This window comes from Periophthalmus magnuspinnatus, chromosome 14 (assembly GCF_009829125.3).
Source record: "Periophthalmus magnuspinnatus isolate fPerMag1 chromosome 14, fPerMag1.2.pri, whole genome shotgun sequence".
Classification (NCBI taxonomy): Eukaryota; Metazoa; Chordata; class Actinopteri; order Gobiiformes; family Gobiidae; genus Periophthalmus; species Periophthalmus magnuspinnatus.
In genome coordinates, this window is record NC_047139.1 from 31,208,008 (window position 1) to 31,235,576 (window position 27,569).

General features: G+C 39.4%; 3 protein-coding genes across 5 annotated transcripts in view; 1 reads left to right on the top strand and 2 right to left on the bottom strand.

Annotated features, from left to right (window-relative positions):
• Nucleotides 1-1,301: 1,301 nt before the first annotated feature.
• smad9 (SMAD family member 9) lies at nt 1,302-10,271 on the top strand. Of its 2 annotated transcripts, none has more exons than XM_033978871.2 (8): nt 1,302-1,411; nt 3,501-3,997; nt 4,906-5,121; nt 5,791-6,051; nt 6,658-6,759; nt 7,278-7,499; nt 8,704-8,960; nt 9,771-10,271. In XM_033978871.2, exons 2-8 carry the CDS (start codon nt 3,802-3,804, stop codon nt 9,912-9,914), a joined length of 1,398 nt encoding a protein of 465 aa, XP_033834762.1. In that variant the 5' UTR covers nt 1,302-1,411; nt 3,501-3,801; the 3' UTR covers nt 9,915-10,271. The 2 variants fall into 2 exon arrangements, with proteins under 2 accessions (XP_033834762.1, XP_055082505.1); XM_055226530.1 differs by lacking the exon at nt 1,302-1,411 and adding an exon at nt 1,848-1,886.
• On the bottom strand, nt 10,254-13,259 carry rfxap (regulatory factor X-associated protein). The gene is made up of 3 exons (XM_033978874.2): nt 12,584-13,259; nt 11,768-11,878; nt 10,254-11,055 (listed from the first exon to the last, which is right to left on the bottom strand). Exons 1-3 carry the CDS (start codon nt 13,004-13,006, stop codon nt 10,951-10,953), a joined length of 639 nt encoding a protein of 212 aa, XP_033834765.1. The 5' UTR covers nt 13,007-13,259; the 3' UTR covers nt 10,254-10,950.
• Nucleotides 13,260-14,144: 885 nt separating this feature from the next.
• dclk1a (doublecortin-like kinase 1a) overlaps nt 14,145-27,569 on the bottom strand; it is a 68,943-nt gene continuing 55,518 nt past the window's right edge. Inside the window, exons 4-13 of one of the 2 annotated variants that reach the window (XM_055226403.1) lie at nt 26,380-26,552; nt 26,178-26,297; nt 21,007-21,153; nt 18,911-19,044; nt 18,748-18,825; nt 18,407-18,503; nt 18,236-18,316; nt 17,710-17,823; nt 17,515-17,588; nt 14,145-16,250 (exon numbers count right to left, since the gene is read on the bottom strand). In XM_055226403.1, coding sequence (XP_055082378.1) covers nt 16,193-16,250; nt 17,515-17,588; nt 17,710-17,823; nt 18,236-18,316; nt 18,407-18,503; nt 18,748-18,825; nt 18,911-19,044; nt 21,007-21,153; nt 26,178-26,297; nt 26,380-26,552 — 1,076 coding nt within the window. In that variant the 3' untranslated portion in view covers nt 14,145-16,192. The remainder of the gene's footprint in view (nt 16,251-17,514; nt 17,589-17,709; nt 17,824-18,235; nt 18,317-18,406; nt 18,504-18,747; nt 18,826-18,910; nt 19,045-21,006; nt 21,154-26,177; nt 26,298-26,379; nt 26,553-27,569) is intronic. The other variant, XM_033978998.2, reaches the window with a different exon arrangement.

The window sequence follows — 27,569 nt, forward strand, 5'->3', positions numbered from 1 at the left end:
CAACGGGGCCAGGGGCAGGATACTGCTGTGCCAAATCAGAAGCCCACGCAGCGATGCGTTTGGGCGCAGCACCTGGTGATCGGAAAAATCGTCTGTTTTGCCCATATCCCCTGGGTGCACCTACTTTGGGCTGGAGGATTGTTACGATCCGCAGCAGTTGCTGTAAACTGTGAAAATGTCAAACTTGTAGACTCTCTGTCGCCAGACGGTTGCGTCATTAACTGGACCAGTCACGGCACTCCCAATAAAGGCGCGTATCCATCCGCAGTGACACACTTGTGTGGCTCCTGGGGCATTGTGGCGCACTGTCAGGCTTAATGCGCAGATATTGATCGCAGATTGTTTTTATGATTGCCACATAAATTATATCTTAAGAGTCTCTTTTTAACCCCAAGAGCAGAGCTCTTTGTTTCAAATTCACACGTGCCTAATCTATAGCGTAGGCATTAAGCAAAACTGTATCAATATTTAATCGTGTAAATTAGTGATGGATTAAACAGATAATTCAGTCATTACAGATGATTTCTTTTCAGAATGCCTTGTACACATATATGCCTGCTGTTGAAAAAAGATGCAGAAATGTCATTGTCCCACATAGAGAGAGAGTGCCAATAGTCTGAAAGACAATCAGGAGACCGCACAGAGACACGATGTGTCCATCTGGCGCAGTTGCTAGTTTTGGCCCATAGTTTCGCCCATAGTTCTGGCCTGTAGTTCTGTTGTGGACGGAGCAGGTGTGATTGTTTTCCCTGCCCAAAAGCTACTTCAGTTTAATTGAGCAAGGCTCAGGTGGCGCGCGCACACGCCCGCGCGCACATTCACGTTCAGTGTAAAATCCCTGAAATCCCGTGAAAGCTCCTGGAGGGGGAGGCGGAGGGGGGGCGGAGGGGGGGCGGAGGGATCCACGGCAGGCGCTGCGGTTCCAGCCAGGCTGACGCCGCGGAGGCTGTGGCGCTCGGCTGAAGGAGGAGTGGAGGCTCGCCGCTGAGAGCAGCTCTGCGTCAAGAGAACGTCACTGTGCTCGCACAAATGAGGAAGAGAGTCCAAATGAGTCTCAACATAATAGCATTAAACTTAAACTAACCCATAGTCTGTCTCTACTGGTAAGACGAGATGATGCCTCCATTTGATTTCTCCATCCCATTCTGATCTACAGCAGTGACTGACGCGACCTGTGCGCCCTCTTTTGTCTCTACTCCGCTTAAACAGGCCTAACATGAAGTGTGTCTCTTTATTGTGAAGGGCTTATCCGCCTGCAGCCTATTTTACCGTTGACTTGACTTGAGTTTGAAACGTCAACAGTCCCTCGCGGGCTGTGCACACACACCTCCTGCGTGTGGCGGTGCGCGCGGAGCTGCTCTGACCCGCAGCTGGACCCGCCGTGTGCGCGCACTGGTCAGCATCACCACAGGTGAGAGGAATATTTCTGAGCCATTCTAAACTTGACATAAACCTGGAATAACGTGTTAGGCTACTTGTTTAAACTCTTTTAGTCAGAAATATCCTTATAGGCCTGTCCAGGTTTAGGATACGTATTGTTTACATGATGCACACGTTCAGCCTGTGCTACTTTTGGTTTATTGTTTTTATATTAATTTCCATGTACACAGTAGTATAAATGTGTGCAGTTACTACAGCCTGTATCCACTTTTGGCGTGTCAGTTCTTGCTCCAGCCTCGTTCCATCAGGACCTTTCCGCCCGTCCACATCTCGAGGCGTGCGCGCGCGCTGTGGCAATAGTAAGAGGAAACTGGCGTGTTTACTTTTTTGGGAAGGGGTGTCCTGGCGATAAAGCATTAGGTAATTAGCCTATCTGAGTCTGCAGACTGAGTGACGCCAGACTCAATAAAAGCAGAGCGCGCAGTGGACCGGTGCCGCATTGAGCCGTGCGTTTTTTCTGCTGTCACTGAAAACCTCAGCTGTCTCCCTCTCTGCAGGTCTCTGTTTGTTTACGTACAAGTTGACTGCCGCTTTGTGCCTCATGGTTCTGTATTTACTTTCACTTTTGTCGCGAGTTTACCCTTTTGACACTGGTATTATTATTAATAAGAATTCAATCATCTTTAACACAAAAGTCCACTAAGTGCTGTCTGCCTCTAATTCACCACAGAAGTTCAGGGCTTTTTGTCACAAAGAAAATGACGTATGATAACAAGTCAGTGGCCAAACTATTGCTTGCAAAAATATTATTACAGGCCCATTATTTTTCCCCTGAAGTATTTTCTAACTGTGTGTGGTGCTTAAAACAAACCAGGGCTGAAAATAAGAAACCTTGAGCCAGGTCAACATTTGACATACCTTTTTATAATTTGATGCAGTTTGAAATCTTTGTTAAATAATTTTGTCTGTTTTAATTCATTTATCTTCCTTTTTTTCTTTCTCTCTCACGTTCACCTCTTCCTCTTTCTCACCTCTGTCCCTCTCTCTTCCTGTCTCTTACCCTCTTACCTTCCACCTCTGTCTCTCTTGACCCCCCTTCCTCTCTCTTCCCCTGTCTTTCCTTTCTCCCCTTGCACTATTCCTCTCTCTAGTCTTCTCTCTCTACCCCCCACCCCCCCACCTCCCCTCCCGTCCTGTCCTGTGATGTGTGCTGGCCAGACAGTTTGGCTCCTGGGCGTCAGTGGCATGATCATAGAAACAGAGGCCAGAGAGGACATTCCTCATTGTTGGTGAATCTAGAAATGATCTGGCCCCTCTGCTCTGTCTTAAAGCCCTGTGGATATGTGGCTCATTTGCCCATTCTGCATAATAGTAATGTAATGCAATAAACCTAAGCCAGTGTTTTGATAAGAATACCTTTATTGGCTTTATTATCATCAGCATCCTGATTTATTTTGGTTTGCATTCAGCGCTAACCATGAGAGGTCACATGCCACTTTTGAGCCACCCAGCCTCCCAAATAATGAGTAATGAATAGTATCCTGAGCGCTAATTGTTGTAAAAGTGTTGCCAAATTAAAATAACAAATAACTGTTGACATGCTGATGATTTGTGTTTTTAAAAGAATTTAGTCAATCAAATCTGTACACAATTGCAGGCAGAGGATCCACAGTTGGGCTTTGTGGTAAAGAAAGCAGAAGAAAAAAAAAAGAAGTCATATTTTATAATTTATAATAGTTAATTATGATATAGATAATATGACAAATAATAGGGCTAAAATAAGGCTTGTTTCCTAAGAAACATATTTGAATCTCAGTTTTCAGTATTTTGTATTAAGCTTAGTTTTTGTTTAGTAAAACACATAAACACATAAAAAAACAGCTGAACAGCTATTGAACAACTATTATATGACCATAGTGAAAACAAATGACATACAAGCATTTCAAAGTAAAACCTTGTAAAAGTAATTTACTGACCATTCTTTAATGTATTCAGGCATTGAAGAAGCAGTGCAGTGGCTCGTTCTTTTTGGGGCTTCATAAATATCTCTTGGTGTAATGCATTGTCATTACTATTACCAATATTTGTCTCTGCTCAGACTCTCTCTTTTCTCTTGGCAGATGGTCAAAATTGGACCTAGACTTCTGACTGTGTGAGGACTAACCTTGGCTGCGGGACACCCCATATCAAGAGCCTCTTACCCCCCTTTTACCCCTCTCACCCCTGTCCCCTCTGTGACTGCACACAGAGGGGATTTAGCCCTGTCCTCTGGCAGCACTCCAACTGTACTGCTCAACTCAGCAGATACCAGCCACTGTTTACATAGCCTTACTACCTCCTCTCTCCAGGCATATCCTAGTTTCTACTGCAGCGTCCCCAAGTGAACCCTTATCAACTTCAAATCCTTTCACCTATCTCATCATGAACTCCTCGGCCTCCATCACATCCCTGTTTTCCTTCACCAGCCCCGCAGTGAAGCGCCTGCTAGGCTGGAAACAGGGGGACGAGGAGGAGAAGTGGGCAGAGAAGGCTGTGGACTCACTAGTGAAAAAACTCAAGAAGAAGAAAGGAGCCATGGAGGAGCTGGAGAAGGCTCTGAGTTGTCCTGGGCAACCAAGTGAGTATTGAGTGTGTTGTGTTTGGGTATTTTATTGTGTTCACACTAGTCCTGGATTAAACAAGGACAAGAATAGAACTAACCCAAGTATGTACCGGTATTAATGTTTTGCACTTCTCTGTTTTATTGTAAAGTTTGTATGATTATTTGTGATTATTTATGTTTTGATTTGTGTGATTTTAATGTCTTTGTTATTCTGTAAACACTTTGAATTACTTTGTGTACGAACTGTGCTATACAAATAAACTTGCCTTGCCTTAATGTTTTAAATGGACTGTAGACAGTATATTGTTGTACCCTGTGCTTTCAAGAGCCCGTCTAGCACAGTAGCATTGCCACAATCCATCAAAATAGTTAGTTACAATACACACAGCCACAAGGCATTTCATGAAGGAAACTGCTTAATGGAAGTGGTTATTTTGTGTACTTTGTTTATCTAGGGAAAAAATGTTGGGTCTAGTTAAAGGTACACAAACGTTGCTGGTGGAACAGTCAGCAATATAGTTGTCTCCATGGACATGTTATGGCTCTGCCTTGAATATTCTAAAATATCACGATGGAGACAAACAAGTGATGACACCAGGCCAAGTTACACGACTGACTGGTGAGAGGCAAGCCCACTCACAGCAAGAATGTGTGTTTTCCAATTAATTATAGATGTTTCTAATGCTCAAAATCATCTGTAGCATAATTAAATAAATGCAAGAGTGATACTTATAATACCAATACAGGCATAGCATCAGCATCTCCATGTAGACAGGCAGTTGGTGAACCCTGCAGCAGAAATGTTTAGAAGTGCACCTTTATAATACAAATTTCTTTTTTTTTTTTTTTAACTCTGTCTTAACAGGTAAATTACCAAGAGACATTTTACAATAAAGAATGCTGTCTTTCTGTATTCCTTGCAGGTAAGTGTGTGACTATCCCGCGCTCTCTGGACGGCCGCCTGCAGGTGTCTCACAGAAAAGGCCTCCCACATGTGATCTACTGCCGGGTGTGGCGCTGGCCCGACTTGCAGTCCCACCACGAGCTCAAGGCCCTGGACTGCTGTGAATTCCCCTTCGGATCCAAACAGAAGGACATCTGTGTGAACCCCTACCACTACAGGCGCGTGGAGACACCAGGTATACTCAAAGATATACTCAGCTTTAGGTAAAAACTTTCTTTGGGCTTCATTAATCATGTATAGGGTTAAGCATGGGTTTAATATAGGGTTTTTCAAACTGGGAGTACAAGAGGGGGCAGGTAGGACTGCAATGGCAAAAGAAAATTCAGTTCTGTTAACTGGACAAAAAAATTTGAGTGGAAAAAAAATGACTCCAATGACTAATCTGAATAGTCATGATTTACCAACTATTAAAATAATTGTTGACATTTTATAACAAAGGCAGTGGCATACATAAATCAATATGTCACAAAGACAATAGTACTTTTCAGCCATAATGCATTTTACTCATCATTAACTTTTCTAGTGGTAGTCTTTGTTGGTATTGTTCAAGTAACATTGAGACAGACTGGTGGAAATGTAATCCTGCTGTAGACCTGGATTTTTCTTTCTGGATTAAGGTTTGTCAATTTTCCAATCCAATCCATTTTATTTATATAGCACATTTCATAAATAGAACAGTTTCGAGTGCTGCACAGTATAAAATACATGGAAATAGAAAATACAATTTTATTTAACTCCGCTATTTATGGTTATGCTTGTCTGCTTATTTGTGACTTATTTGTAGTTTATGTACTTTAGAATGAAGTAAATACTCCTCTTCCTTTCTTTTATTTGCATCTCTCAGTGCTTCCCCCTGTGTTGGTTCCACGCCACAGCGAATTCAACCCTCAGCACAGTCTTTTGGCCAAGTTCAGAAATGCCTCTCTCCACAATGAGCCGCTGATGCCCCAAAACGCCACTTTTCCTGACTCATTCCCTCCTGTGCCCTGCGCCTCGTTCACCTCCCCATCCCCCACATCCTCGCTCGCCCAGTCACCCAACCCGCAGAGCTTCCCCAGCTCTCCGAGCAGCTCAGCTGAACCCGGAAGTCCATATCACATCACAGGTAAGAGAGGAGGATCTATTCACTTCACACAAGAAAACGGCTTTCTACAATTTCTAGATAGAGTTAAAATTAGTTTATTCAGGGTTTTAGTCTGAATGTCAGCTGTTTTGACGATCAAATGTATTTACTTGGTAATTTTTCTTGTTTTCAAATGTGGCTAATGCATTACTTCTTATTTCCATTTGTTGTCCTGGACACCCAACTGAGTGTGTATTTTGTTTTGGTATTTAGTAGTTTATTAAACCTATTAATTTAATAATTTGCCCGTGGGGTAAGAAAATTGTACTTATTCCATTTGTAATGTAAATATCTAAAAACTAAATTATCAGAAATATTATCAGAAATCTCTTGAAACCAGTGAAACGTGTTTATTTATTTATCTACCCAGGTGAAAAAATGCATTGAGATCAAAATCTTTTTTTCAAGGATGACCTGGAAATTTCACATAACCTAAATCTAATAAATGAAATCTCAGCTAGTATGAAGTGCTTAAAATTCCAGATTATAATTCTGAATTCAGATCATTGTAACCAAGGCTAGAATATTTTTTGCAGTGTAAGAAATTGAATAAAGCTCTAAAGACGTCCTTATTTCATGTATTTTTAGCGGAGACTCCACCCCCTCCCTACAGTATGATGGAGACCAATCCACAGGAGGACGTGAAGCCCCCAGAGACCACCAAACTCACATTCTCCGCTCCACACAGAGGTGACGAAGTTTGTATATATATATGTGTGTGTATATATATATGTGTGTGTGTGTGTGTGTGTGTGTGTATATATATATATATATGTGTGTGTGTATATATATATATATATATATATATATATATATATACACACACACGCACATAGGTCAGATGAAATATAATCCTAAATAGTGTAATAAAATGTTTATTCCACCTATTCAATTAAAAATTAAATGTGAATTTTTACTGCACTACAATAGATGTGACTGTAAACAGTGTCAGTGTCAATCACACCTGTCCTAACTTAGTTTCTTAAGCCTCCACTGTCTTTGCAAATTAATTCTTCATAGATTTACTTGTTTCTGTTTACAGTCTTGTAAAATTGGATCAATGTTACAGACCCTGCCTGAAGTCACCTTGAGATAAATACTCTTACACCTAGTACCAACTTATACTGTATTTTATTAGAAAAACAACAAATCTTCATTTATATATCTGCAGATGTTTTCTGACTAATCAGTATTCCCCTCTTGTGCAGATTTACGGCCTGTGTGTTATGAGGAGCCAGAGTACTGGTGTTCTATAGCCTACTACGAGCTGAATAACCGTGTGGGGGAGACGTTCCATGCCTCATCCCGCAGTGTTCTGGTCGATGGATTCACCGACCCGTCCAACAACAAGAACCGCTTCTGCCTCGGGCTTCTGTCCAACGTCAACCGCAATTCCACCATCGAACACACAAGGCGTCACATCGGGAAAGGTAAGACGCACTTTTTGATGTTTTCTTGCTTTCTTTAAAAAGTATGGCATAGAGGGCAAAATTAACTGTTTAAATGAGATTGTTTGAATTTGCAATCATTCATCTACTTTACTTAAGTGCATCTATCTTTGTATGGTCCACCTTGTACTAAACCACTTGAGATGGGGGGAGACTGGCGCCTGTACTACTTGATGTACACATGTTTTGAGACAGAATACTTGATAAGGAACACTTGGGCAGACCTAATATTTACACTGTAGCATGATAGATATACACATTGATAAAAATATTGTACCATTTACCCCACAACACAGTAGTAGTCATGTTACTCTAGGGAGGCAGAGTTATATTTGTTCAGTCCCATGCTTTTGTAGTGAAGATATGAACCTTCTGTTGGATACAGACAGTAAAAACATTACACTGTGATAGCGGTGACACCAAGGCTGGAGTCAGTGGGACAAAAGCCAAGTCTGGTCTCTATTATAACTCAATGGTTCTTATTCACATAATCTTTAATGGAATATCATAGCCTTGTGTTTGTTTTTTTCCTGTACAAGAAATAATATTCACTTTGGTGTCACATATTGCACTGCAGTTTTTTTTTCATGCCTATTGGCCCAGTATACTTGCAAACTATTAAAGCAAACTGTGAACTACTTTGAGGCCCCTGTACAAATATAGTGTAGCTGCTTGAGGTCAAATAAAATCTGCTGTGCACTGTCTGCATCTAATTATAAAGAATTTTATTTTCAGATAATCAGAAAGTGTACTTTTAGCATGTGAGTTGTTAGCTTTTTGGAGTGGTAAAACTCTGCTCTGGTCCCTGGAAGTTGTGAATAGTGATATATAAGCTCATCACAGTGAGTAATAAGCAATGCATAAGGTGAGGAATAACTTTGGACCACTACAAACTGTTTACAATGAACAAGTTCTCTTTTTCATGTTAAGAAAAAATCAAGTAAAAATCAGGTACAGTGCTTTAATGCTTCAGGTACAACATCAGTGCCTTTCCCGGAGCACCTGAGTGTAGCCATTCAAATCACGGTTTGGACAACATCCTAATTACCCACTTCAGGGGTTGCAACTGGACCATCTGCTCTAAAAAAAAAAAAAATTACTGTGTGGATGGTGGACCCTGAATAAATAAACCAGTTCTTCTCCAAATTTAATGAGATTGATAACTTGACTTATTTTTAATTTTCAGGCCTGCATCTTTACTATGTCGGGGGTGAGGTGTACGCAGAGTGTCTGAGCGACAGCAGTATCTTTGTCCAGAGCAGAAACTGTAACTTCCAACATGGTTTCCACGCTACCACAGTGTGTAAGATCCCCAGCGGCTGCAGTCTCAAGATCTTCAATAACCAGCTGTTCGCTCAGCTCTTGGCCCAGTCTGTGAACCACGGTTTTGAAGTGGTCTATGAACTCACCAAGATGTGCACTATTCGCATGAGCTTCGTCAAGGTAACTGCAATTCATCCAGAAATAACTGATTTCTGTACAGGATGTAGGGATGTTTCAGAATGTTTTTACTAGCTGCACCAAAAAGTAAAGCTACATAATTATTTGGAAGTAGAAGTCTGTTTGTTGTTTGCATTAAAGTACTTGCAGCCTCTCAGTAGACTTTATTTAAAAGGTACAATAATGTTTCTGGAGTTTCTACAATATGGTATTAAACTTAACTTACTCCACTGAGAAAACCAGGTAACGCTAACAGACAAAGTTATAGGTCAGGTGTGTGGAGAGGCTGAGCAAGGCGATAAAGACACATGCAATTTAATGAATGTAAAATTGATTCAAGATTTAATGCCAAACTGTGAAACATACCAGACAAAGCAATAACATCTCTATGGAGAGAAACAGATAGCGGACTAACTACCAGAAAACGTACTTATTGCACATTTAACTGGGGTATTGTATTGTTTTTGCTCTTTTTGTGTGTAAATATACAACCACCACTTCGCCTTCATTGCTAACCTATTTCAATTTTAACTCACTAGTCTGTTAAAACACATCAGATACACTGCAGACAAACGCTGAGTAATATATGAGTACTGGAAAACATATCGACGATAAAGATCAGGGAATTTGTCGATACTGGAACAATCAATCAAAAAGCCCCATCTTGCACCAGTGTACTGGCCATCTATAAATATAGTACATTCTTGTACTTACTCATTCATGCAAGATACTAGTGTTGATTAGTTTTCTCAGCTCAATCTGCTGTCAAGGTGAACATACACTTTTGACTTATGTTTTTTGTTTTGTTTTTAGGGCTGGGGAGCAGAGTATCACAGACAGGATGTGACTAGCACCCCCTGCTGGATTGAGGTTCACCTGCACGGGCCACTGCAGTGGCTGGATAAGGTCCTAACACAGATGGGATCTCCTCACAATCCTATCTCCTCGGTCTCATAAGACAAAAGCTCTTAGTCCATTTCAGATGTTTTACCATCTACTGTCATTTCAATGCATCTCAAAATGCTGACCTGCTTTGTCCCGTTTTGCTGTACAACCATGAAAGTCCATTTAGTTTTGCTGGATTATATTTATAGTACTCTATAGGTGAGAGATGCTTATTTATAAGTTCAAAGTCTACTTTCGTTACCGTTGGCACAAAAAGCTGCACTCCAAAACAACTGAAACGGGGCACATTAGGTACTGAATATGTCATTACTGTAGCTGGGACCGTTTTAATGTGTTTTATTATTTACCCGTGTTGATGTAATGCATTGTTTTTATTTCTATTAAATATGATTTTCTTAAAAAAAAAAAGCCTGGTTTTAGCTAAGCTTGTAGTTTTCACTAGGTCACTACATTCTCAACTTGTAACTACTACAATAAAATTAAGACAAAATGAGATATGCATTTAAACAAACCAAGTATGAAGAAACAATGTTAAGTTCAATTATTTGCATGTTTCAGAACAGGATGCATTCACATAACGGGCATAAACATTACTCTGAAAACTTTTTACACTCTTTAAAACTTGATTAAATCATGTTTGTGTCATTTTTTTTTTTTTAGCAATTTAAAACCTTTGAAGGCCCTTGGATATTCCTGATAGCTTCACTTGGATCGCATATCACATGGAACAATGCAACACATGTATTGATTTGATTGTCAATCTGACAATTCCTTGATAAAAAAATACATTCAAAAACACAAAAGTTTCTGCATTATTCAGGATTTGGGGCAATTTCATTTCACCCATACTCATTAAATAAACACAAGAAAACTATTAAAAACACACTATCACAACACATTAACATAAATACAGGCTTTGGGCTTTTGTAACAGTGCTGGATGATTTGATGATTACTTGGCCATTTCAAGATAATAGTTCATAGTCAAATTCTGCCCATATGCACCAATGTCCATGTGTACTCTGCCATCTCTTCTTTAGTGTTTCCTAGGGGATGGTTGCTACAGTGACGTCTGGCCAAGGCCAGTGTCAACAGCCCGGAAACTGCTGCTGAGTCTGAGAGCGATTCTGAGCGGCCAGGAGCTGCTGCTGCTGCTGAAGGAAACTGATCACCTCCGGACTCCTCAATAAGGACTGTGAACACAAGAGGGACAGGTTAGAGCCAGAGTACACCCTTAGAGTTGCAATAAAGTTGTACAATATACACTGCAGGGTATAGTCATTTAGTCAATTAATCGGCCGATGGTATCTTGTTATTATTTTGCTACATGGGTTTATACACACAATGTCAAAGAGGAGAAAGTGTGGAGTGAGTTAGCCAGAATTTTTTGCCTTTTAAGAATGATGCTGCTTACTTTGCTAGAACTTCTCTGTACACATAATAGTTGTGCACAAGATTAAGCGGTGCACAGAGCCAAGCCACCAAGAAGATGGGTGAAGTTGCAGATTATGAATCTGTAACTGGCTGAGGTTAAGGGGGAAACTATTATTACACTTATTATTTTTTTTTACAACTAGATTTTTAATTGCATGTCCCAAAATTGTTGTTGGAAAACATGTTGACAGAAGTCACATAAGCTCAGTTGAAAACCACTGCATTTGTTTTAAAGAAACAATCGATTAGAGGACTGCCAGATAAGTCCGTCGGCTGCTTTTAGGATTGTCATGGAGCCACAGAAATCCCCAGTGATGACAGCAGCTGCCCCACAGGATATGTGACAAATAGAAATGTGTCTAAAATAAGAGGTGACCAAATCTGTACATAACATCCCACCAGACAGACTGGAGGTACCAAGTATTTGCACAACAAATTGGATATATGTAATTAACACTTTCATCAACTAACCAGCCTCTTCTGGTTGAGGACCTGCTCTATGAGGGATGGTCTGGCAGGACGGTCACCCATTGCTCCCAAACGCTGCTTATTCACAGACACTGGGCGTTCCTCTGCACTCTCCTAAATCAGAATCAGAATCAGAATCCTTTTATTGCCATCGTTTGTGAACACAGTTCACAAACTAGGAACTTACTTTGGTGATAAAGTGCAATATAAAACACACTGAATAAATAAAAATACAAATAAGGGCATGCACAAAGTTAAAAAGATATGCTTAAAAAAATCAAATAAAATACTTAAAGGTAGAAAATATATACAACAGCAGCATCAGAACAACAGTGCAAACATGACTTATTAAAGATGGTAAAACTTATTAAAAATGGTAAAGACAACATGGCTCATCAATGACATGCAAATCAGAAACAACAGTGCAAAACTATCAGTGCAATACTGATTGGCTCACATATACAGTATGTGGCACATATATAGTGTGGGGAAAAACAGTGCAAAACAAAGTCTCTTTTATTTACCTGATTTTTAATGCAGGTCCTTATTTTATTTGCCAATGTTTATATTTACTAGTATTATTCATGGTTTTATTTTGTTTTATACCAAAGCAAGTGGCTAGTTATATATTGGTCTCATGGTCCTGGCCAACGTGGTGTAATTGCAAAAAAGTGGAAATTACGTGCCAACTTTATGAATGGTAAACAATGACATTTGATGCATTATTTCCTGCTGCTGGGTGATCAACAAATCCATGTATTCAGTATCTATTCTAAACATCTAAATGATTGCAGTATTTATAGAAACATTCAAACTCACGTCCAGTTTTCCGCTGGACATGGCCTGGTCGTTCTTCTTCTTCTTGTACTTGTCCTTGTACATCTTATTGCGGTGTTTCTTGCACATCCAGGGCTTGCGCTGCTTGGCCACCTGTGTGGTAGTCTCGGTGCAGCCCTCGTACGTGCACTGTTTAGGGGCATTGTCTCCCTCGGACACCTCCTCGTCGTTGAGCTCCTCCGGACTGGCCGTGGTGTCCCGGGGGTCGGACGTGTCCAGCATGTCTCCCTCCTCGTCCGGATCGTCCATGTCGTAGGACGCGCTCTCCGCTTCGTGTGGCGTGACCACATTTCTGCTGTCCAGCCCGCCGCTCTTGTTCATGTAATACTTCTGTCCGTCCTTGGTGAACAGCAGCGTGGACTCCTTGTCTTTGTTAGCTGTGGGGGATTTGTCATCTTCGCTCATGATGCCAGTCAATCCCTCGGAGCTCCTGTGGGTTGCTAATGCTAAAGCTAATAGTCAGTTCATATAGCTCTCTGTTGACATTATCGCCTCGAACAGCTGAGTATTTCGTTCCTTCGGCGTCACTATTCTTTCTTTATTAAATGCAGCATGTTAGAAATGTCCAAGCAGCTCTGATCTACAGATATTTCCCTCATGAAGCCAACACAAAGCTTCCTCCATGGAAGCAGTCTCTTCTTCTGAGCCTGTGAGGTGTGGCGAGGTGAAGCTGCAGCGACATCTGGTGGAGACGACATCTAGTGGCCCAAAACTGATTGATCCCTATTAGTCAAATTATAAAACACAAAAAATATGACGCTCTGAAGGACAACTAACATTACACTTTGAATATCAACAATTATTGCAGATTCTCATTCCTCTGCCATTTCAAGTTATATTGTGTGTGGTTCAGTATTCTTTCTGTACTTGCTCTAAGTCACCTCTAGAGGACGCATTTAAATCGCATTTGCTACTGTACTGAACTATATTTTTTGTCTGTTTTCAAATGTGTTTTAGAAGATTCGTTCCTCATCGTTATGTTTATAAAATTAATATGTTGACGATTGTGCTTTGCTGATAGCATATTTACAGTGGGCTCAGGTAAGTTAAGTGTCGTGCCCAAGGACACAATGACAGCATTCATATGTGGGAGCTGTAATTGCACCGCCAATCTGTGGGTCAGTGGATCTGACGCCTCAACCAGTGCTGTTCATGTTGAAAGCGGGATTTGAACTGCCAACCCTCAAATCAGAGGACGAACACTCTACAAACATTGTGTTCTTAACACAAAACATTTATTTGAAATATGTCTTATTATTCTCATCTTTATTGATAGACCATTGTCGGACAGAGGTACAGTTATTGGTATTGCGACAGACTTGTTATAGAGTGGTGCAGCACTGAGCACTTTGGTAAATCACATATGTCCATGTGTTGGAGAATGTGGAGTTCAACAGCAGAAACAAATCAATGTTTTTATCATTCTGGCGACATACTACTGTTAATGTGATGACAAATACAGGAATAGACAGAAACCGATGACTGCTGGGAGATCCAGAACATGTTTTATAGTTTTCAATACAAAACTGTACTTTAACCTTGACTCATATTGTACTAGTTTTGTTCACATCTCATTCATAGTCTTTCCATCTCCTCTTGGTATTTTTAGTTGCGTAATGGCTGATACACACATATGAACCATTTTACTTTTTTTTTTTTTTACTAGTAAAGAAATATACTGTATTGTTAACTATCAAAATAAATAAAATAGTTATTTACATGAACATATAAACATTAATTCACTGAACAGTTGTATAAGAATAGGCTACTGTATGTCTGTCATGCTTTCAATTGAATGAATAAGCCTTGGATGAGGTTTCGACTTATACAGAGTCAAGTTACCCCTTATAGTGTGATGATACTGCTGGTTGTCCACTGTCCGAAAGTCATTCCAAATATTAGTATGTAGGCGATATTATAGACTGTAGTGAATTGTGCAAAAACAGCCTGTATCCTGCAGCTTCCATGACTGATCTTCAAAAAGCACAGCTGGAATATGGCAATGTAGAGATGTAAAGAAGGCTTCATATAACAATGACAAAATACATCAATCAGGCATAACAATATAGTATCATTTTGGCACTTGTTTATGTGTTGAGTTTATTAAGATACATTGTGAACAATTCAAAATGCACAATACTATTTAATGACCTTTTGTGGTTTTCTTAAGAGGTTTTCTTACATTAGAGAGGTGATAATCAGAAATACCTTTATATAGTGTTATGCCTGGTTGATGCAAAAAGATTAGCATAATATCAGTGTTGTTTAAGTGTGAAAGTTGCTACACAAGCACCATATGCTATCATTGTCAAGGTGTGACAGAGAAACCAATATTACAAAGAGCAAGTGAATGCACCATTATCAGCCTGTAAACCGTAATCCACCAAAATAGGTAGGTATCACCAACACCGTCTAAACAACTAGTGCTTGAGACTCTTTCCAACAATTTTTAAAACACATTTTATATGAAAATCCTTCTTTCACATGATTAAGCTGTCTAGGTCTAGGTACCATTACAAATATGTTTTAGGAGACTTGTGTAGTTGGGTACCAAGACATCTCCAAGAGTAACTTTTTTGCTATCTTCACATCACATTCAAGTACTACAGAAGCCTATTGACACTTTCCTGAGCTCTACAAATTCTACTCACCTATTTTCCTCAAAAGAGACCACAAAGTAAAAAGAAAAGCATATATAAAATGCAGTGGTAAATAATGAGTAAAGAGTTAAGGTTCAATAAAACGTGAACATTTGTTTTTCTCATATTGCCTTTAGAGCTGCTCCATTCCTGCATCGAGCCCCGATCATCACTGAAGGATCCACAGTTCACTTCATTGCTCCGTGAGCTCTGTGCCATGTGCTCAGATGAGAGAAAGTAAAATAATAGGTCTTTCAAAACTCTTTCCTCTTGTGTGCCGCCTCTGAGTTTGTGGCCTGTCCTCTCCGCCCTCGTCCCAGTCAGAACATTTAGAGCAATGATAGTTCAGTTTTTGCCTTTCAGCCCAAGTCCTGGATATGACAGAGGGAGGGGGAGATGGTTCCTCTACCTGTCCGGCTATAAAAAGCAGGTGTGTCAATCTCAAAGACGCAATCCAAGGTGATGCCATTTTTTACCCATACAAGAGTACTGGCTTGAAATCTAACCAGTTACATATTTAAAAGGCATTATATGATATGTTTGTCTTCAGACCTATTTGTTTTTTTGGTTTCTTAATAAATAAAAAGGTCTAATCACCACCTGCTTTTCCTCAATCAGAATGTTTGTTTGTTTGCTCCTGTTCTAGATCTTTGGAGTTTGTTCATTTGAGTTTGACACAATTGTTTTACAGTAAGGATCAGCTGAAAACCACCCCTTCCTCCTTCTCATCCTACCCCCACCCCTCCTCCTCCAGTCCCAGGTCAGAAGAAGGGTGAGCTAGGAGAGCGGCCCGTGCTGTTGACCGAGCAAATGGACACATCCGTGGAGGCAGAGGAGAGGCTGGGGGAAACATCTGTGCTAAGGTCAAGGGTCAGCGGGGGAAGGCCAAGGAGGACATTGGGAGGCTGCGTCTGCTTAGCTCTGGTCATCATGGTTACGCTCGTCAAGGTGATCACATTCGGGTGGCGTCCTCGTCTGAGAACCTGCCCCGTCTTATCAAGAGAGGTGGTCTGAGGAGAGACAGAAGTCTGGGGTTAGAATTATGAAGGTGCTAATAATCTTTACACAGATGTATATTAATGGGTGTAGGACAACAAAGCACAGAAAGGAGACAGTGCAAGGCTTAATAAGCAACAAAACGAGGAGCACAGGATGGGATTTCCAAATGGGGCAGGAGCTGAAGTAAATAAAATGACATTGTAGGCTCTAGGCAGGTGCAAAAAATAAATCAAATGTTACACAAAGTTTGAAAAAAGTCTATTTTATTCTTAAAAATATTCTGAAAACAATTCTAAAGTAAATATAGGTCAATGTTATGACAATGCACTTTGACAAAACTTAACTTGATAGATCTTATAGTTGTATAAATTGCTTATATTATTTCTAAAACCTATATCACTGAAAGCAGCAATTGGACTATGTGAGTGAAAACAGTAACTAGAATGTTACAGTGAAAATAATAACGAGCATGTTTTAAGGATTATGTTATATGAGGAAAGCAAGGTGCATTGTTCACTGGTATATTTGTCCTGAAAAATACAATCAATGGATCCCAATCAAAAACTTCCAGCCTCACATCAAGCAAAATGATGAAATGCATTTTCAGGGAGTGACTGAGCGTGCCATTTCTTTGCAAAGCTCTTCACAAACGAACAATAGAACAAAGCTCACAGAAAAAAGTAATCCTACTGGACATTTGTACAGCAGGCAGATAACGCAAGCGCACACGCATAAAGCACTGAGGGAAGCTTTTTAAAGGTGCATTATGTCACTTTTCTGGTGGAGCTTCTGCCATCTGCTTGTCTTCATGGAGACTGAGGGTTATTGCTTTGATTAGAATGTTGTATAGCATTAACTTATATATCTAAATGGCCAAGTTACTGCCGTGAGAGGTGATCCCACTCAAACAAAAGAGTGTAGAATTGAATAAATGCAACATAAATTTAATGCCATACTGTGGAACATTCTCCATAAAGACAAGCAGGTGGCTAACCCTCCAAAGTAGATAGTGCACCTTTAAACAGTAAGGGTAGATCACAAAACAATTTATGGGTTTCAGCTTCCTGGTGGTATAGGCTACATTTTGAGATTTTTTTTCCTATTCAAATTATGCAACATTTAGATTTAAATTGTTAATTTCTATGATAATGGTCATCAGTTTTTATCATTCTGAAACCCATGCATAAGAAACACGAACAGGTGAAAACATCGCAGCAGGAGGCAGGGCCAGACATCCAAGTGAGGAGCTGTGGTATTTGGTTCAGTCGCAGATACCTGATCCAGTACATGGCTGGGTGCTGGTAGAAATCTAACGACCCAGATCTCTGCATAGAAAAGCTGTCATCGAGCTGAACAGAGAGAGAGCACCAAAATCAATCTGCATACATTTCAACCACTGTTACCACAGTTTATAATGCACTGTGATCGATAACAGTCATCTATGTAAACAGCGAGAGTGACTGTACGTACAGAGATGACCGAGACCCCGGCTGTTGTGTCCTTGTCTTTTGGAGTGGTGTTGAAGTGCTTCTTGATTTTTCCTGCTACAGACAGCTGGTGATCGTTTTCACACAGACCCTCGTCCTGAACCAAGAATAAACAGAAAATAGAAATAGATTTTAGATATACTGTCCATTGAGATCAGAAGTGAGAGAAGCACTGGGACTGGCAAATATTACTGCCATTACTTATTATTCAGTGTAAATGCATTGAAGAAAACTATCACTGAATTGTTACCACAGACATTTTACAACTAAGGATGTATGGTTAATGGCTAGTCATGGTTATTCAGGCGACAACATAATTGTAAGAACTAAAAAATAATAATTGTGAAAAATTTAGAAACAAATCTCATTTCATTTCAAATCTGCTTTAAAACATAACCTAAAGTGTTTATTCTCACAATAATAATAATAACACAAAAATGACAGGATGATATTTTGGTACTTTTCCTCCAAAATGTACCAAAAAAACAAACAATTATGTAGTTACTTACAGTGACCCAGGGGTGCTCCAGAACTTGTAGAGCGGTGTATCTCTGATCAACCTCCACCTCCAGCATGGATCGGATCAGCTCCTGTTTACAGAGCAAAGAGAGTTTATTTATTACTAATAGAGGCGAGTATATAACAGAATAGCTGCTGCGTGCTTAGACAGGGATATTTACCTTGGCTGTTTCAGACACATTGTCCCAGTATGGCATTGGAAACTCTAACTGCCCCATCAGTATCTGGTCAAAAAGGACTTCCTGGTCTTCACAGCTCCTGCAAAACAAATGTTTAGTTTAAATGGTGCTGTAACTGAACATGCATTACCACCTCTGCACGTGTAGAGGGCACCTACAATTACACACTTACATTTCATAGTGTAGCATATTTTGTAGTTTATTATTTATTCTATAATCACAGGAAGTAATGCTGTTGTGTGTATCTTACGCAGATGTATGTTTGATAGTTTATGTCTGACTGAAATATTAGATTCAAATTACAATTTTAAAACATGGCTTACCCTCTAAATGGTGGGAACCCACAGAGGAGAATGTATGTGATGACTCCGGCTGCCCAGATGTCCACTTTAAGGCCATATCTGCACAACAATAATGCTTAGTTATAAGAAAATACAACAAATAATTTAAATATAGGGGCCTAGGGGTCTGAAATGTTACCCTTACCCAGTTTCTGCGATGATTTCAGGTGCTACATATGTTGGCGTTCCACAGACTGTGTAGAGAGGTCCATCCACTACAGTCGCTAAACCAAAGTCTCCAAGCTTCAGGCTTTTGCTGCCATCTGCATGTTCATAGACCTAAATTACAACAACAACAAAACAATATTATACATCACCTGTTTTAAAATGATCTGTAGAAAAGAATAAGGAAGAGCAGATACATAATATGCTTTCAAAGTCATAACCCTGACTGCATGAATAGAGGGACAATATTACAAATAATGGGTCTCACTTCTTCAAGTGTCCTCTCCATACTGTTATGACATCAGTGAAATAAGGCTCTGATAGTTATAATGTGAGGGGAAGGAGACAGGACAAAGCAGGGCCTCCCTATTCATGGAAGAAAAGTTGCAAACAGACTGGTGACATTAAGGTCCCTGGACAAGACAGACGAGCTAATCAGCTGTCACATGCTACTGTCTGTGTACTTTGCACATATTATTAGACAAACACTATTCTCAGCACTCTGCTCTTTGCTCTGATTATGGTTATTGTGGTGTCTGCCTCATTATGTCCATCATGTATAATCAAGTGTAATTTTCAAAAAAGAAAAAAAATAATACAAAAACAAAACCATTTGGCCAATAGGGAATTTTGTTACTGAAACGTGAACATTAAACTTAACCTTTGGAACACACAGTGTAGGTTGCTGATTATCGAATCAACTTAAACTAAATATAATATTGAAATAAAACGCTTTTTAAATGAAATTTTCAGAAAATTGAAAAGCCAATTAGGATTTGTTAAAACAAATTTGTCGAATATGTTTAAATGCAACCTCCAGTCAAAAGTTATAAAGATATCAATTATCATTGGGTTCGTTAATATTATGCAATGCTTTGTTGTTTGCAGCTGTTGGTTTTGAGCATAGGTCTGCTCTGTTTGGTTTGTCCTGATACAAAGGTGCAATGCTCTGGTGGAGGCCTGTTTCTTGTTTACAACTTACTTGGGCCATGAGGCTATTCTACAGGATATGACCCGGCACATTAAATATCCTATATTACGCAAAATGGACTCTTGTGAGCTTTAAGTCTTGTTAAAATCTTGTTCCCTCCTCAAAAACATAACTGGGGTTGTGTTTTGTTTCATTCACACATGTTTGAGTAACACTGCATTATGAGTCTGTCTACATCTCCAAAGCAGTAGTTTTCAAACAACACCTTCTTTTAGCTTTTGTTCAGTGGAGATTAGCAATTCCAGGGCTGAAATGATCCAAATGATTCTAGTGAAGGTGTACGGAGGTTTAACTTCCTGTATTACCACATGATATCACAAGGTGGAACAAACTTTTCTGTGTGAGAGAAGAACTATGCAGAGGCTTTACATGTGTGAATGAAACAAAACAAAACTCAGTTTGTTTAAATTTACTTCCAACATGATCTAGAGATCATTTTAATTCCATTGAACATCACAAGTATGGAATGGTTTAAAATTTGATTCAAATGTTGCACAAGCAACTCCTTTAAACTCAATAGGGCAGAAGAAGAGTCTTTTGAGGTAGCACATGGAGGTCCCAGAAGGTGGCAGACTGTGAGAGTGAGTCAGTGAGGGCGAGGGAGCAGTAAAGGGGGGCAGGCAGCAGCAAGGGTGAAAGGTCATATATGAGGACAAGACAAATAGGGCGAAGAGCAGAGGAGGTGATGGTGAAAGATGTGAGTCAGATGCCATTAGTATTGGTAACTTGTATTATGACAAAATGACAACTAAATGTACAGAGGAGGGACAAGACATGTCTGGAGGATTACTCAATTTTACAAAAAAAAAAAGATTATTGCTCATAAAAAGCCAAGTCCCAATAACTCTGAGTAGTTAAATCCTTTATATGAGACCTGCTGAGTGTTTGTAACTTTTTATTTAGTGTAGAGATCTAGTTTGAGATAGTCCCAAAAATATCAAAATATTTGCATCTTTCTATAGCCTATAGCCCACCCCTATGTCGCAGTCGCAGCCCAACACAAGTGCTGGAGAATACAGGTGGAACATGAGTTTGAAATTATGTATTTAAATGTATTATAAAATCCAGCAGCCTGTCCCACTCACCAGCAGGTTCTCTGGTTTGATGTCTCTGTGCACGATGTTGAGGCTGTGTAAATACTTGATGGCATTGGCCAGGTTATAGAGCATTCCACTGGCGTCTCTCTCTGTATATCTGTTGGCCGAGGTGATGGCATCGAACAGATCGCCTCCCTGTGGACAAAGAGTGACAGAACAAGAGGCTTGTCAGTGTCACAGTTCACAGTCTAACAGAAGTGAGACATTTGCAAGTCGGATTGTTCTGCCTGAAACTGTTTTCCAAAGATGACAGATTTGTCTTTTAACCAGCAACAATACAAGCTGCTCTTGGCAACAGATTTTTTTAGACAATCCTTTATGTATAATATATATCCTACAGCTCAGTGAAATGACATACTTCATTATGTAGGCTACATCCTTTTTGTACAGACTAAATATTAAACTACACTCAGTTGAGTAGGTGTCAGTTATACTATACAAATGGAAGCAAGTATTAATCTCTGTTGCAAAGTATTTTATAGTTATTTGGATGAAATTATAACTATAAAGTGGAGCTGCTTAAGGAGACATGTGTTCACTGTATAAGACAAATGATTAATGTTACTTTGTTAGTACCAAAACCAAGTTTGAAATCGCAGGAATTATTATCTTTATTATCATATTTAAGAGAATAAATATAAATTAAGATCCTGTTAAGATCCTGACTTTATGACTTTATATGGAATACCATGTATTAAATTACTCATTGCCTCCCTGCCTTATTATTTCTTGTAGGTAACTGTGTGACTGGACTAACTCGAGCAGGAGGTAAAAATAGGGCTGAAGCTCGCTCTTCCTTTGACACTGCAGCTCCTGACCTGCACTACGACTCCTATTTAAATATGAAACCTGTCAAATCTCACAGACCCAAGCCTAAACTATGGTACCTCTAGACAATACAGGGATGGGTTACACTGAAGTTATGACAGCTACATGTCCACAACATGTTCATGCTGTAGTTTTCTTGTAAAAGTTTTTGCAGTTCATATTTCAGTCTGGTATCCTGGGCATGTGTTTAAAACATGATTTGAATAAATGCATTACAAATAATCACAACTGCATTCAGTGTGTGGAGTTGTGTTGGCCATCGCTGTGCTGTAAAATCACATAGGACTCACACATGTCCAAAAGTATTTCTATGTAAAATGAGTGCAGTGAGAAAAGTGCTTTCCCAAGATGATAGATGTCCTGTCACTCATGGTTATATAAGGCAGTGTGGAGCCAGTGGCACTGTCTCCCAGAAAAAGGTGTTTTGTTATTTTTGTGTTTTAAATTTGGATAGCATTTGAAGGTAAAAAGTGAAGATGTGTATCTTGCGTAACTTCTTCCTTCCATTTTGAGTTATGTTACATTATAACCGTCTTCTTCTGTTTGTTGTCCATGGCAATTCAATTTGGTGTTGCAAAATATAAATGATAATGAATTTAAATATCTCTTCCATTATCTATCCACCCAAGACAAATTCCATAAAGATAACCAAGAATGTTTGACTAGCTATCTCCCTGCTTAGCTACAGTCAACAACAATGACCCCTAAGATGAAAAAGAGATGAGGAGGATGAATGTGATGAGGAGCATGAGTCCAATATCACATTAACCTAAGCCTTTTGAATAAACATATGCATTGATATTGTTGTGTACAGTGAATTCTAGTTTCCTCCATTTCCATATTATTGTCAGAATTAATTTCAACTTAGGCCTAGTGTAATGTTCAGTGTACAAAATAATTATAATATTTTCTTAAATGTCACCATGAGGTTATATACTTCTGTAAAAGTGAAAGGAGACATACACAACATTGATTCTTCTGAGTTTTTAGTGATGTTTTAATGTTTCCCTCCATCATTGAGCTTCTGCAGGGTTGTATTTCGATTGATTCACATCGTATTTACATAGAGTAGCCAATATGACTGATGTAATCCTGCTGATTAAAACGTGTTAATGTTCTGATCTTTATGTAGTCCAGTCACATCATCTGTATTAGTAACACAGCTGCAGCGCCTTCCCCATCTGCTGCTGTGTCACTTGGCGCTCTCTTTTGCCTCTCCACCATCCCACTGCCCACACGAACACTACACAACACATCTCCACTGGTCTCATACACTCATCTATATTCTGTAGTACTTTGTAGCAGCACTGACAGATGGATGACATTCTCCTCCTGAATAATGCACACAACATTTCTCCACTCCAGAATGAAATATGTGCACACACAATCGCTGGAGGCCACAAACCAATTCTCCCCGTCCACGCCTTGTGACTGTTTGGGATTCATCATTCGGTTCAGCGGATGAGAATGCTGTATCTATGTCAGATCTATGGACCTGTGCCGCACTCCCAAATTAGAGATAACGATCACAAGCGCAGCAGGAGAGATTGTCAGTATATTACTGAAGACTGAAAAGCCCCAATGTTGTGAATAAACAGCTACCCAATACCACACACTGGAGGTAGGAATGAGGAATGTTGGTAAGGGTTTTCTGTTTTGAGTCACCTTGGAACCTCTTTGGTAATACAACCCCAATTCCAATGAATTTGGGACACTGTGTAAAACTTAAAAAAAAAATAGAATAAAGTGATTTGCAAATCCTTTTTATTGAATTGAATTGAACTGAATAAATTACAAAGACATGATATTTAATGTTCAAAATCTTTTTTGTTTTTATGCTAATATTCACTCATTTTCAATTTGATGTCTGCAACGCATTCCGATGAAGCTTGCACAGGGGCATGTTTACCACTGTGTTACATCACCTTTCCTTTTAACAACAATTAATAAGCGTTTGGGAACTGAGGACACTAATTGTTGAAGCTTTGCAGGAGGAATCCTTTCCCATTCTTGCTGAATGTACAACTTCAGTTGCTCAGCAGTCCGGGGTCTCCATTGTTGTATTTTGCACTTCATAATGTGCCACACATTTTCAATGGGGGACAGGTCTGGACTGCAGGCAGGCCTGTCTAGTCCCCGCACTCTTTGACTACGAGCCACGCTGTTGTGACACGTGCAGAATGTGGCTTGGCATTGTCTTTCTGAAATAACCAGGGACGTCCCTGAAAAATATGTTGCTTGAATGGCAGCATATGTTACTCTAAAATCTGTATGTACCTTTCAGCATTAATGGTGCAATTACAGATGTGCAAGTTACCCATGCCATGGGCACTAACACGCCCCTACACCGTTCACAGATGCTGGCTTTTGAACTTTGCGCTGATAACAATCCAGATGGTCCTTTTCCTCTTTGTCCCGCAGGACACGACGTCCATGATTTCCAAAAACAACTTCACATGTGAACTCATCAGACCACAGCCCTTTGCATCAGTCCATTTCAGGTGACCTCGGGCCCAGAAAAGCCAGCGGCCTTTCTGGGTGTTGTTGATATATGGTTTTCGCTTTTCATGGTACAGTTTTAACTTGCACTTGGAGATGTAGCAACAAACTGTGTTGACTGACAATGGTTGCCTAAAGTGTTCCTGAGCCCATGTGCTAATACCCTTTAGACGTTCATGTCTGTTTTTAATAAAGTACCGCCTGAGGGATCACGGGCAATGTTGGTTTTCGGCCTTGCTGTTTACGTGCAGAGATTTCTCCAGATTCTCTGAAACGTTTGATGATATTATGGACCGTAAATCATGAAATCCCTAAATTCCTTGCAATTGTACATTGAGATACATTGTTCTTAGACTATGAGACTATTTGCTCACGCAGTTGTTGACAAAGTGGTGAACCTCGACTGAATGACTGAGCCCTTTGGAGATGCTCCTTTTATACCCAATCATGACACTCACCTGTTTCCAATTAACCTGTTCACCTGTGGAATGTTCCAAACAGGTGGATTTTAAGCATTCCTCAACTTTCCCATTCTTTTGTTGCCCCTGTCCCAGCTTTATTGGAACATGTTGCAGGCATCAAATTGAAAATGAGTGAATATTTGCATAAAAACTATAAAGTTTATCAGTTTGAACATTAAATACCATGTCTTTGTAGTTTATTTGGTTCAATATGGGTTGAAATGGATTTACAAATTATTATATTCTGTATTTTTTGTAGGTTTTGGAATTGGGTTTGTATTTATGATGGAGGTATAGTTAATTTGACACAATTTTATGTAAATAGACTTCATTTCATTTCATTTATTTATTTAATAGGATACAATTACATTAAGCGCAAAGGCAGAGATGCTTGTACCAGATTCTAGCTTTATAGCTAATTTCCATCTGTTCCACCTAAAGCATGAAGAAAGATTACTCCATTCAGTTTAGTGAAGAGTGCAGTGAGAGGTACATTGGAGAAACTAAACAGCCACCGGTGTTGGTACAATCTCTTGTACCAACACCGGTTTAAGAGTTCCTCTGGACTGCCGTACATCTCTATGTCAAAGACACTAACCACTCCTTTGAAGATAGTGAGGTACAGATCTTAGCCAAAGAAAATAAATTGTTTAAGAGGGGACTTACAGAAGCATTTTTTTGTTAGTGAAGATAATCAATGTTTGAACAGGAATCATTTCATCTCCAGTTTATAACTCCATAATCAGACCTAAATCAAAACAAGGAAAACAATAGTGCTAACCAGAATGTTAATAGCCAGTATGCTAATAGGTGTGAGAGTGCCCATTAGGAGCCTGAATGATAATGCAAATATGACTCAGTTCATACTTAGTAAAGTTCAAAAGTTCAAGATAGTTCAAGATCTGGCTAACAAACCGTTTCAGTGTAGTTAGCTCCTCCCCTCAGACAGATATAAATCAGTCTCCAGTTGTAATCTGAGCAGAACTGAAGAAGCCAAACATCTTAACTCTAAAACTTTTGTCCAGTTGAGAATGTAATTTTCCTTTTGCTAAAGTCTTAATTCATGATGAACAAATAGTTTAAGAAAGATCCAGGCTTACTAACCCTAATTCCTAAGCCTTTAATAAAGTAGTTTTCTAAGCTTCTTAACAAACTATTTATAAACTATTTGTTCATTATGATTTGAGCCTTTTTTCATGGTTTATTAACACTAAATAAGGTGTAGTTTTTATCAAGTGCAACCAAAGTGTGTGTTTTTCTTTTAGTATGTAATTCTAGGAATGCGTAGAAATATACACTGTAAGTAATATAGGTGTTTTAAAAATCTATTCCAGATATACATTTTCTTGGACAGTTCCACTGCTGCCTCACCTTGACCAGCTCCATGACCAGGTAGAGTTCGCTGTACGTGTCGACCTCTTCGATGAGGAGGACTATGTTTGGATGTTTGACTCTGCGCAGGATGGCCACCTCATTCTGGATCATATGTTCCTGCAAAAGCACAACCAGAATTTAACTCCAAATCTAAAATTCTCCCATGACACCATGCAGCCTGTCTGTGTACTGTCCTCACCTTGCCTCTACACTTGCTCTTGTTGATGATTTTGAGCGCATATTCCCGGCCCGTTGACAGCTCCACACATTCCCGGACCACAGCGAAGTTCCCATCCCCGAGCATGCGGCCCACTCTGTACCGATCCGAGATGTAGGCCGGCACGGCAGGAACCTCATCCACAGGAATGTCCACTGCACAGGATAGAGAGAAGAACCAGTTTGCACACAACGACGTTCATTTTGTTTTTTGGGATTTTGGTGGTGCAACTCATGTGCCCATAAGTGTACATGCATTTGCATTTGAAATGTATGTTACAAAAAGCTGCATCTACAGTGCACTATACACACTGGACACCTCTATATCAGTCCTGCTATTAAAAGACCATAGGCCAAAGCATGGCAATCTGATGCTATATTGGAATACATTTTTTTTAGTTTTCATTCATTTAAAGTTTTAAGTTCACCAAATAATGAGCAATGAGTAATGAATTATACAGCAAGATGCCATTAAGGACAACCTATTCTGGTAAATAGTGGAACATAAAGTAAAAGTAGTAAAGTGCATTACTAAAGTACAAATTTTAAGTATCTGAACTTTACTTAAGTACATTTTACTCCACTACTTTCTTGAACAGAACTGAAAAGTACTTTCTTATTGTAGTTTGAGACCTTCAGAAAAGGCTGAGAGGTTTATCCTTAACACACTCAAAGTTTAAGCAAACAAAATTATACAAATAAAAACAACTAGAAAAAAAGATTGATTCAATTGTTCTGTTGAACAAACTTTAGCACAAATCTATATCAAAATCACTGCATTTGAAGCTTTAGTAGATCTCAAATTCTGCACGAAATACTTTTTACTCTTTAGGTACATTTTTAAATGGGTACTTTAATACTTTTATTTAAGAAGATCTCTTGTCATACTTTTACTTTTAGTTGAGTACTTTTTGTTCCGGTTTCCGTACTTTTCCTTAAGTAACGAGTACGTCTTCCACCACTCCTAATAAGTGAATGCAGTGTACAGGTAGAAGCACATGATTTGTGCACATGAGCACATGAAGACTATTCAAACACTCAATATTGCGATGTGAATTGCTTAGTTGCTTTGACAATGGAGGGGTGTTGCCATAGCTTGAAACTCATGTTTAAAAGGTCATAGATGATTGAGAGATTATGGTCATATTTGAATGTAACTGTCATACACCACGA